We start from the raw sequence: 11,982 nt of genomic DNA on the forward strand, positions 1-11,982 counted from the left end.
GAGTGCCACCTCTGGCACCAGTGCCATAGGTTAGCCATCACTGCTCTAGGTGGTTGTGTCACTGGACACGTGGTATTCTCCCTGATAATAGATTCTACACGTTCAGAATTTTCTTTAATTCCTTTGAAGTCTCTGGAGGCGCTGGAGAACTTCTTACATCAACACCGGAGCACAGAGGCCGTCATCCTGCGCGCGGCGGAGAGGACCACCCAGGCCGAGAGGCAGATGGCAGGTAGGTGCGATCTCTCTCCAACTACATGTATGGAACGTACAAGACCAAGGTCCATGTCTCCAGAAACCCCCAACTATCAGAGTATCCCGAGGGTAAGTGACCCGACCCCCTGGAGACCAGCGCTGCTCCTCACATCCTCCTGTGGCACCTGAGGAGAGATCTGGGGGCGTCTAGTACAGGAAGCCCCATAACATGACCATGGATGACGCCACAGACACAGATAGACCATGGGGCTCATTTACGAAGGTCCTTGCGCCAGTTTTCTGTTGTATTACGCACATTCTTTTTGGTGCAAACTGCTTGTACTGGTATATAAGACGTGTCTGTGACCGTTTTGTGGCACAGCTGCACTAGTCGTCATGCAACACAAAGTTCTGCACTGAAGGGGACATCCGATGCTCAGCCGTACCGCACACCGGATTTATCCAGGCACGCCCCATGGTAAAGGTGCACCAAAAAAGTGGTGCCATCTGTCGGCGCAGTGCAGGGGGCGCCAGATTCATGCAGAAGGTGCACCAGAAATCCTGAATCTGGCGCCCCCTGCACTATACACAGGTAACTGCACATAGTACACCCTGCACCTAGTACACACGCTACACAGGTAACTGCACATAGTACACCCTGCACCTAGTACACACGCTACACAGGTAACTGCACATAGTACACAGGAAACTGCTTATAGTGCACCCCGCACGCTACACAGGACACTGAAATAGCTAATTGTTTACAGTAATAATTTCCCATAAAAAATGCTCTAAAAATATATTTTAGTCACCGAGGTGTGAGCCGGGTGGCAGGAGGTCCTATCCTGCAGCAGGACCATGTGCAGGGGTCATAGCAGTCACAGGGTCCATGTCCTGCCCTCAGATCCTTCTGACAATGACCCCGTTCAGTACTCACCATGACAGTAAGTGCATCCCTGTATGAAGACTTAGAAGTGCAGTTCAGCCGGTCACCCTCCTTGTCCACCCTCATGCAACTTTGTGACACAAATTATTCAAGGTGTTAAAGGTTCAGTCCTGCCCCTTTTCTTCCTCCCCCTCCCCTCTCCACAGACTTCTGTTATTATGTATCACACTTGTTATTATGTATCATTTGTATCTGATGCTTCTGGTTAACCCCTTAGAGATTCTTCTGATTTCATCACATAGAGAGCCAGTACCGGGCCGTGCAGGCAGAGCTGCGGAGACGAGCTGCGGAGCAGCAGAGCAGAGATCTGCGGAGGTCCATGATCACGCAGAGCGCCGCTCATCAGCAGGAGATCAGCTCCATAGCAGGAAGGATGGAGGAGAACCGGAGGAGGACGGCTCAGGAGACCCGATCACTGCTATCTCACAGACTTCAGGTATGAGGTCACCCCTCAAAATACAGAACCCCTCCCACCCGGCTCCCATCAGGGGCAACTGCAGCCTGTTCTGCACCTCACCAGCCCTAGATGTAGGTGGAGCGCATACTAATCTACCTAATCAGGTGCAAAGGTCAATATAAGCCGCAGCAGTGTGACCTCGTGGTGGTCAGATATACAGGAGGTCTTCAGCCTGTGACCCTGTGGTGGTCAGATACACCGGAGGTCTGCAGCGTGTGACCCCGTGTGACCCTGTGGTGGTCAGATACACCGGAGGTCTGCAGCGTGTGACCCTGTGGTGGTCAGATACACAGGAGGTCTGCAGCGTGTGACCCCGTGTGACCCTGTGGTGGTCAGATACACAGGAGGTCTGCAGCGTGTGACCCTGTGGTGGTCAGATACACCGGAGGTCTGCAGCGTGTGACCCTGTGGTGGTCGGATACACAGGAGGTCTGCAGCGTGTGACCCTGTGGTGGTCAGATACACAGGAGGTCTGCAGCGTGTGACCCTGTGGTGGTCAGATACACCGCAGGTCTGCAGCGTGTGACCCTGTGTGACCCTGTGGTGGTCAGATACACAGGAGGTCTGCAGCGTGTGACCCTGTGTGACCCTGTGGTGGTCAAATACACAGGAGGTCTGCAGCGTGTGACCCTGTGGTGGTCAGATACACAGGAGGTCTGCAGCGTGTGACCCTGTGTGACCCTGTGGTGGTCAGATACAAAGGAGGTCTGCAGCGTGTGACCCTGTGGTGGTCAGATACACAGGAGGTCTGCAGCGTGTGACCCCGTGTGACCCTGTGGTGGTCAGATACACAGGAGGTCTGCAGCGTGTGAGCCTGTGGTGGTCAGATACAAAGGAGGTCTGCAGCGTGTGACCCTGTGGTGGTCGGATACACCGGAGGTCTGCAGCGTGTGACCCTGTGGTGATCGGATACACCGGAGGTCTGCAGCGTGTGACCCTGTGGTGATCGGATACACCGGAGGTCTGCAGCGTTTGACCCTGTGGTGGTCGGATACACAGGAGGTCTGCAGCGTGTGACCCCGCGGTGGTCGGATACACAGGAGGTCTGCAGCGTGTGACCCTGTGGTGGTCAGATACACAGGAGGTCTGCAGCGTGTGACCCTGTGGTGGTCGGATACACAGGAGGTCTGCAGCGTGTGACCCTGTGGTGGTCAGATACACCGGAGGTCTGCAGCGTGTGACCCTGTGGTGATCGGATACACCGGAGGTCTGCAGCGTGTGACCCTGTGGTGGTCGGATACACCGGAGGTCTGCAGCGTGTGACCCTGTGGTGGTCGGATACACCGGAGGTCTGCAGCGTGTGACCCTGTGGTGGTCGGATACGCAGGAGGTCTGCAGCGTGTGACCCTATGGTGGTCGGATACACAGGAGGTCTGCAGCGTGTGACCCTGTGGTGGTCAGATACACCGGAGGTCTGCAGCGTGTGACCCTGTGGTGGTCGGATACGCAGGAGGTCTGCAGCGTGTGACCCTTTGGTGGTCGGATACACAGGAGGTCTGCAGCGTGTGACCCTGTGGTGGTCAGATACACCGGAGGTCTGCAGCGTGTGACCCCGTGTGACCCTGTGGTGGTCGGATACACAGGAGGTCTGCAGCGTGTGACCCTGTGGTGGTCGGATACACAGGAGATCTGCAGCGTGTGACCCTGTGGTGGTCGGATACACAGGAGGTCTGCAGCGTGTGACCCTGTGGTGGTCGGATACACAGGAGGTCTGCAGCGTGTGACCCTGTGGTGGTCGGATACACAGGAGGTCTGCAGCGTGTGACCCTGTGGTGGTCGGATACACAGGAGGTCTGCAGCGTGTGACCCTGTGGTGGTCGGATACACAGGAGGTCTGCAGCGTGTGACCCTGTGGTGGTCGGATACACAGGAGGTCTGCAGCGTGTGACCCTGTGGTGGTCGGATACACAGGAGGTCTGCAGCGTGTGACCCCGTTTGACCCTGTGGTGGTCGGATACACAGGAGGTCTGCAGCGTGTGACCCTGTGGTGGTCGGATACACAGGAGGTCTGCAGCGTGTGACCCTGTGGTGGTCAGATACACAGGAGGTCTGCAGCGTGTGACCCTGTGGTGGTCAGATACACCGGAGGTCTGCAGCGTGTGACCCAGTGGTGGTCAGATACACCGGGGGTCTGCAGCGTGTGACCCTGTGGTGGTCGGATACACAGGAGGTCTGCAGCGTGTGACCCTGTGGTGGTCGGATACACAGGAGGTCTGCAGCGTGTGACCCTGTGGTGGTCGGATACACAGGAGGTCTGCAGCGTGTGACCCTGTGGTGGTCAGATACACCGGAGGTCTGCAGCGTGTGACCCTGTGGTGGTCGGATACACAAGAGGTCTGCAGCGTGTGACCCTGTGGTGGTCAGATACACAGGAGGTCTGCAGCGTGTGACCCTGTGGTGGTCAGATACACCGCAGGTCTGCAGCGTGTGACCCTGTGTGACCCTGTGGTGGTCAGATACACAGGAGGTCTGCAGCGTGTGACCCTGTGTGACCCTGTGGTGGTCAAATACACAGGAGGCCTGCAGCGTGTGACCCTGTGGTGGTCAGATACACAGGAGGTCTGCAGCGTGTGACCCTGTGTGACCCTGTGGTGGTCAGATACACAGGAGGTCTGCAGCGTGTGACCCTGTGGTGGTCAGATACACAGGAGGTCTGCAGCGTGTGACCCCGTGTGACCCTGTGGTGGTCAGATACACAGGAGGTCTGCAGCATGTGAGCCTGTGGTGGTCAGATACAAAGGAAGTCTGCAGCGTGTGACCCTGTGGTGGTCGGATACACCGGAGGTCTGCAGCGTGTGACCCTGTGGTGATCCGATACACCGGAGGTCTGCAGCGTGTGACCCTGTGGTGATCGGATACACCGGAGGTCTGCAGCGTTTGACCCTGTGGTGGTCGGATACACCGGAGGTCTGCAGCGTGTGACCCCGCGGTGGTCAGATACACCGGAGGTCTGCAGCGTGTGACCCTGTGGTGGTCGGATACACAGGAGGTCTGCAGCGTGTGACCCTGTGGTGGTCGGATACACCGGAGGTCTGCAGCGTGTGACCCTGTGGTGGTCAGATACACCGGAGGTCTGCAGCGTGTGACCCTGTGGTGATCGGATACACCGGAGGTCTGCAGCGTGTGACCCTGTGGTGGTCGGATACACCGGAGGTCTGCAGCGTGTGACCCTGTGGTGGTCGGATACACCGGAGGTCTGCAGCGTGTGACCCTGTGGTGGTCGGATACGCAGGAGGTCTGCAGCGTGTGACCCTGTGGTGGTCGGATACGCAGGAGGTCTGCAGCGTGTGACCCCGTGTGACCCTGTGGTGGTCGGATACGCAGGAGGTCTGCAGCGTGTGACCCTTTGGTGGTCGGATACACAGGAGGTCTGCAGCGTGTGACCCTGTGGTGGTCAGATACACCGGAGGTCTGCAGCGTGTGACCCCGTGTGACCCTGTGGTGGTCGGATACACAGGAGGTCAGCAGCGTGTGACCCTGTGGTGGTCGGATACACAGGAGGTCTGCAGCGTGTGACCCTGTGGTGGTAAGATACACCGGAGGTCTGCAGCGTGTGAGCCCGTGTGACCCTGTGGTGGTCGGATACACAGGAGGTCTGCAGCGTGTGACCCTGTGGTGGTCGGATACACAGGAGGTCTGCAGCGTGTGACCCTGTGATGGTCAGATACACAGGAGGTCTGCAGCGTGTGACCCTGTGATGGTCAGATACACAGGAGGTCTGCAGCGTGTGACCCTGTGGTGGTCGGATACACAGGAGGTCTGCAGCGTGTGACCCTGTGGTGGTCAGATACACAGGAGGTCTGCAGCGTGTGACCCTGTGGTGGTCGGATACACAGGAGGTCTGCAGCGTGTGACCCTGTGGTGGTCGGATACACAGGAGGTCTGCAGCGTGTGACCCTGTGGTGGTCGGATACACAGGAGGTCTGCAGCGTGTGACCCTGTGGTGGTCGGATACACAGGAGGTCTGCAGCGTGTGACCCTGTGGTGGTCGGATACACAGGAGGTCTGCAGCGTGTGACCCCGTTTGACCCTGTGGTGGTCGGATACACAGGAGGTCTGCAGCGTGTGACCCTGTGGTGGTCGGATACACAGGAGGTCTGCAGCGTGTGACCCTGTGGTGGTCAGATACACAGGAGGTCTGCAGCGTGTGACCCTGTGGTGGTCAGATACACCGGAGGTCTGCAGCGTGTGACCCAGTGGTGGTCAGATACACCGGGGGTCTGCAGCGTGTGACCCTGTGGTGGTCGGATACACAGGAGGTCTGCAGCGTGTGACCCTGTGGTGGTCGGATACACAGGAGGTCTGCAGCGTGTGACCCTGTGGTGGTCGGATACACAGGAGGTCTGCAGCGTGTGACCCTGTGGTGGTCGGATACACCGGAGGTCTGCAGCGTGTGACCCCGTGTGACCCTGTGGTGGTCGGATACACCGGAGGTCTGCAGCGTGTGACCCTGTGGTGGTCGGATACACCGGAGGTCTGCAGCGTGTGACCCTGTGGTGGTCGGATACACCGGAGGTCTGCAGCGTGTGACCCTGTGGTGGTCGGATACACCGGAGGTCTGCAGCGTGTGACCCTGTGGTGGTCAGATACACAGGAGGTCTGCAGCGTGTGACCCCGTGTGACCCTGTGGTGGTCAGATACACCGGAGGTCTGCAGCGTGTGACCCTGTGGTGGTCAGATACACCGGAGAGCTGCAGCGTGTGACCCTGTGGTGGTCAGATACACCGGAGGTCTGCAGCGTGTGACCCTGTGGTGGTCGGATACACAGGAGGTCTGCAGCGTGTGACCCTGTGGTGGTCAGATACACAGGAAGTCTGCAGCCTGTGACCCTGTGGTGGTCAGATACACCGAGGGTCTGCAGCGTGTGACCCTGTGGTGGTCGGATACACAGGAGGTCTGCAGCGTGTGACCCTGTGGTGGTCAGATACACAGGAAGTCTGCAGCGTGTGACCCTGTGGTGGTCAGATACACCGGAGGTCTGCAGCGTGTGACCCTGTGGTGGTCAGATACACAGGAGGTCTGCAGCGTGTGACCCCGTGTGATCCTGTGTGACCCTGTGGTGGTCAGATACACCGGAGGTCTGCAGCGTGTGACCCTGTGGTGGTCAGATACACAGGAGGTCTGCAGCGTGTGACCCTGTGGTGGTCAGATACACAGGAGGTCTGCAGCGTGTGACCCTGTGGTGGTCAGATACACAGGAGGTCTGCAGCGTGTGACCCTGTGGTGGTCAGATACACAGGAGGTCTGCAGCGTGTGACCACTATGTGGACTATGCAGGGGAATATACTTACCTGACTGTTCTTCCTGGTTCAGCCAGGACCACCATGACTTCTCCTGCCATCTTCACCAGTCACTACAGCAATTCATATAAAGGGCCAGACCCCCAAATCATCTAGTCCCAGGAACCTCTCGGCCTCACCACTAAGTAGATTGAGACCTGAGCCAAGATCGCTAAATAATTCTGAATCTGAGCCTCAGGACTAGACGTCATTTCATGAGTGTAACATGGTACGATCCAACATGGCGGCTCTAAGCATTGGGCCCCCCCCCCCCTTACATGGATCCAGACCTCTGACCAGGCCCCAAAATTATTCAGATGTCAAACTAGACCCTAAAATGAATCCACACCTCCTAGTACTTTACCCCCCTGGATCGGCGTGACCCCAGTCGTGACCCCGGATGTCGTGACATTGTGCTTTCTACTTTCAGGCGCAGGAGTCGCGGCTCAGCTCCTCGTATCAGCAATCACTGGATCATCTGCAAAGCCGGATCGAGGAATTGAGAAGACAGAACCGGAGGACAGAACCGGACAACCCGGGCGCCGGAGGGGGATGTGTTCTGTGTTAGAGACGATGAATACTGAGACGTGTCTGGCCACTTTTGCCTTAAAGGAGAAAATGCCCCCCGCTCACTGCAGCGACGGGACACTGGGGGGCCCCCACCCCGCTCACTGCAGCGACGGGACACTGGGGGGCGCCCCCCCCGCTCACTGCAGCGACGGGACACTGGGGGGCCCCCACCCCGCTCACTGCAGCGACGGGACACTGGGGGGCCCCCACCCCGCTCACTGCAGCGACGGGACACTGCCCCCCCCCCCCCCCACTGCAGCGACGGGACACTGCCCCCCCCCCCCCCCCCCCGCTCACTGCACCAATAGAATTGATGTCCGCCATCATTTTATTGGATATCAATACTCTGGCCCCTCCCCCAATGTTGACCGTGCGTCAGAGTAGAAGAGACCAATGTAGGCGACGGCTCCGCAATCATCTGCTCCCCGGGAGACGGGAGGGTCCCGGGACCACGACAGCAACAGACATAAGTGTGGGATAAGGAGTGCAGTATACACCTGGTGCTGTGTCCAGCACGGATGATGGGGGTACTACTACTATCAGAGACATGGGAGATACACCTGGTGCTGTGTCCTGCACGGATGATGGGGGTACTACTACTATCAGAGACATGGGAGATACACCTGGTGCTGTGTCCTCTGTGTCCTGCACAGATGATGGGGGTACTACTACTATCAGAGACATGGGAGATACACCTGGTGCTGTGTCCTGCACGGATGATGGGGGTACTACTACTATCAGAGACATGGGAGATACACCTGGTGCCTGAAATGAATAAAATTTGCAGTGAAAAGTTTCTTTGTTGTAGTTTGAGAACGTTTCAGACACTTTTACCTCCAGAGGAACTTTGTTCAAATCTAACAAAATCAGTGTCAAATGTTAGTGCTGCTTTTGTTTTGAAGATATTAACTAAATTGTAAAGGTGAAAAAGTCAGCCAGCGCCCCACACACACATTAACCGAATCAAACAAAAGTGGTGTCAAATGTTTGTGCAGCAAAAATGTAAATTTGTGCTGCTATCATTTTAGATGTTTACATAAGTTAAGGTGTTTAGGATTTTATTATTATTTTTCGGATGAACTGCTAAAAAAACAAACCTAGTGACACTTCTCTGTCTTGATCACCAGGGGGCGATGGCAAACACATTGGGGCACCTTTACTTACCCAATGTCGCGTGAAAGCTGGCACAATTGCGCCAAAATCCGATTGCATGCGCCAAAATCCCAGCGGAATTCGGCGCAAAACAAAAAAAGTCAGGAAACCCCACAAAAGTGCGGCCGCGGAGCCCATAGTAAATGAGCCCCATTGTACTTAGGAAGGAATAAACTCTGCTGACCACTGGAAAAAAATGATCCATACATTAAAAATTATCATTTCAATTTCGTTAATATCGTGAAAACAAAAGCAGCACAAACTCAGCAGAATCAATAGGCACCAGTTTTGCTTGATTTGGGTAATGTAGGGGGGGGGGCTGGTTGACCTCTGATGTCCTCTGGAAACTTATTAATATCTTAAACACGATAGCGGCACACATTAAAATTTCTGCTGCACTAATGTTTAACACCAATTTTGTTACATTTGAACACATAACTGTAGGGAAGGAGTCCCTGCACCCTGAAAATAGAAGGAGTCCCCGCACCCTGGAAGAACTACTAGTCCCCGCACCCTGGAAGAACTTCTAGTCCCTGCACCCTGGAAGAACTTCTAGTCCCTGCACCCTGGAAGAACTACTAGTCCCCGCACCCTGGAAGAACTTCTAGTCCCTGCACCCTGGAAGCAGAAGGAGTCCCCGCACCATGGAAGAACTACTAGTCCCCGCACCCTGGAAGAACTACTAGTCCCCGCACCCTGGAAGAACTACTAGTCCCCGCAGCCTGGAAGAACTTCTAGTCCCCGTACCCTGGAAGAACTTCTAGTCCCCGCACCCTGGAAAAACTACTGGTCCCCGCAGCCTGGAAGAACTACTGGTCCCTGCAGCCTGGAAGAACTTCTAGTCCCCGCAGCCTGGAAGAACTTCTGGTCCCCGCAACCTGGAAGAACTTCTGGTCCCCACACCCTGGAAGAACTTCTAGTCCCCGCACCCTGGAAGAACTACTGGTCCCCGCAGCCTGGAAGAACTTCTAGTCCCCGCAGCCTGGAAGAACTACTAGTCCCTGCACCCTGGAAGAACTTCTAGTCCCTGCACCCTGGAAGCAGAAGGAGTCCCCGCAGCCTGGAAGAACTACTTGTCCCAGCACCCTGGAAGAACTTCTAGTCCCTGCACCCTGGAAGAACTTCTAGTCCCTGCACCCTGGAAGAACTACTAGTCCCCGCACCCTGGAAGAACTTCTAGTCCCTGCACCCTGGAAGCAGAAGGAGTCCCCGCACCATGGAAGAACTACTAGTCCCCGCACCCTGGAAGAACTACTAGTCCCCGCAGCCTGGAAGAACTTCTAGTCCCCGCAGCCTGGAAGAACTACTAGTCCCCGCAGCCTGGAAGAACTACTGGTCCCCGCAGCCTGGAAGAACTACTGGTCCCCGCAGCCTGGAAGAACTTCTAGTCCCCGCAGCCTGGAAGAACTTCTGGTCCCCGCACCCTGGAAGAACTTCTGGTCCCCGCAGCCTGGAAGAACTTCTAGTCCCCGTACCCTGGAAGAACTTCTAGTCCCCGTACCCTGGAAGAACTTCTAGTCCCCGCACCCTGGAAAAACTTCTAGTCCCGGCACCCTGGAAGAACTTCTGGTCCCCGCACCCTGGAAGAACTTCTGGTCCCCGCACCCTGGAAGAACTACTAGTTCCCGCACCCTGGAAGAACTACTAGTCCCCGCACCCTGGAAGAACTACTGGTCCCTGCACCCTGGAAGAACTACTGGTCCCTGCACCCTGGAAGAACTACTAGTCCCCGCACCCTGGAAGAACTACTGGTCCCCGCACCCTGGAAGAACTACTGGTCCCTGCACCCTGGAAGAACTACTAGTCCCCGCACCCTGGAAGAACTACTAGTCCCCGCACCCTGGAAGAACTACTAGTCCCCGCAGCCTGGAAGAACTTCTAGTCCCCGTACCCTGGAAGAACTTCTAGTCCCCGCACCCTGGAAAAACTACTGGTCCCCGCAGCCTGGAAGAACTACTGGTCCCTGCAGCCTGGAAGAACTTCTAGTCCCCGCAGCCTGGAAGAACTTCTGGTCCCCACACCCTGGAAGAACTTCTAGTCCCCGCACCCTGGAAGAACTACTGGTCCCCGCAGCCTGGAAGAACTTCTAGTCCCCGCAGCCTGGAAGAACTACTAGTCCCTGCACCCTGGAAGAACTTCTAGTCCCTGCACCCTGGAAGCAGAAGGAGTCCCCGCACCCTGGAAGAACTACTAGTCCCCGCACCCTGGAAGAACTACTAGTCCCAGCACCCTGGAAGAACTTCTAGTCCCTGCACCCTGGAAGAACTACTAGTCCCCGCACCCTGGAAGAACTTCTAGTCCCTGCACCCTGAAAGCAGAAGGAGTCCCCGCACCATGGAAGAACTACTAGTCCCCGCACCCTGGAAGAACTACTAGTCCCCGCAGCCTGGAAGAACTTCTAGTCCCCGCAGCCTGGAAGAACTACTGGTCCCCGCAGCCTGGAAGAACTACTGGTCCCCGCAGCCTGGAAGAACTTCTAGTCCCCGCAGCCTGGAAGAACTTCTGGTCCCCGCACCCTGGAAGAACTTCTGGTCCCCGCACCCTGGAAGAACTTCTGGTCCCCGCACCCTGGAAGAACTTCTGGTCCCCGCAGCCTGGAAGAACTTCTAGTCCCGGCACCCTGGAAGAACTTCTGGTCCCCGCACCCTGGAAGAACTTCTGGTCCCCGCACCCTGGAAGAACTTCTGGTCCCCGCACCCTGGAAGAACTTCTGGTCCCCGCACCCTGGAAGAACTTCTGGTCCCCGCACCCTGGAAGAACTTCTGGTCCCCGCACCCTGGAAGAACTTCTGGTCCCCGCAGCCTGGAAAAACTACTGGTCCCTGCGCCTCGGAAGCAGTAGAAGTCCTTGTACCCTGGGATAAATATTGAGGGAGTGCTCTGTGTCTTAGTTGTATTAGGCCCAGGTCACATCTGGATTATTTTATCTGTTACTTCCGTCAGTTATTTTGAGCTCTATACTACATATTATATAATGAGGTGCTGCTGTACTACGTGTTGTGTAATGAGGAGGTGCTGCTGTACTATATATTATATAATGAGGAGGTGCTGCTGTACTATATATTACATAATGAGGAGGTGCTGCTGTACTACGTGTTGTGTAATGAGGAGGTGCTGCTGTACTACATGTTGTGTAATGAGGAGGTGCTGCTGTACTACGTGTTGTGTAATGAGGAGGTGCTGCTGTACTATATATTATATAATGAAGAGGTGCTGCTGTACTATATATTATATAATGAGGAGGTGCTGCTGTACTATATATTATATAATGAAGAGGTGCTGCTGTACTATATATTATATAATGAGGAGGTGCGACTGTACTATATATTATATAATGAGGAGGTGCTGCTGTACTATATATTATATAATGAGGAGGTGCTGCTG

The 11,982-nt window shown here is 55.8% G+C and overlaps 1 protein-coding gene across 2 annotated transcripts in view; it reads left to right on the top strand.

Annotated features, from left to right (window-relative positions):
* Window positions 1-7,694, top strand: part of LOC140106868 (guanylate-binding protein 7-like) — a 54,053-nt gene extending 46,359 nt beyond the window's left edge. For both annotated transcript variants that reach the window (XM_072131492.1, XM_072131491.1), the window contains 3 exons: window positions 130-232; window positions 1,384-1,577; window positions 7,308-7,694. In XM_072131492.1, coding sequence (XP_071987593.1) covers window positions 130-232; window positions 1,384-1,577; window positions 7,308-7,445 — 435 coding nt within the window. In that variant the 3' untranslated portion in view covers window positions 7,446-7,694. The remainder of the gene's footprint in view (window positions 1-129; window positions 233-1,383; window positions 1,578-7,307) is intronic.
* The last annotated feature ends 4,288 nt before the right edge of the window (window positions 7,695-11,982 follow it).

This window comes from Engystomops pustulosus, unplaced genomic scaffold (assembly GCF_040894005.1).
Source record: "Engystomops pustulosus unplaced genomic scaffold, aEngPut4.maternal MAT_SCAFFOLD_26, whole genome shotgun sequence".
Classification (NCBI taxonomy): Eukaryota; Metazoa; Chordata; class Amphibia; order Anura; family Leptodactylidae; genus Engystomops; species Engystomops pustulosus.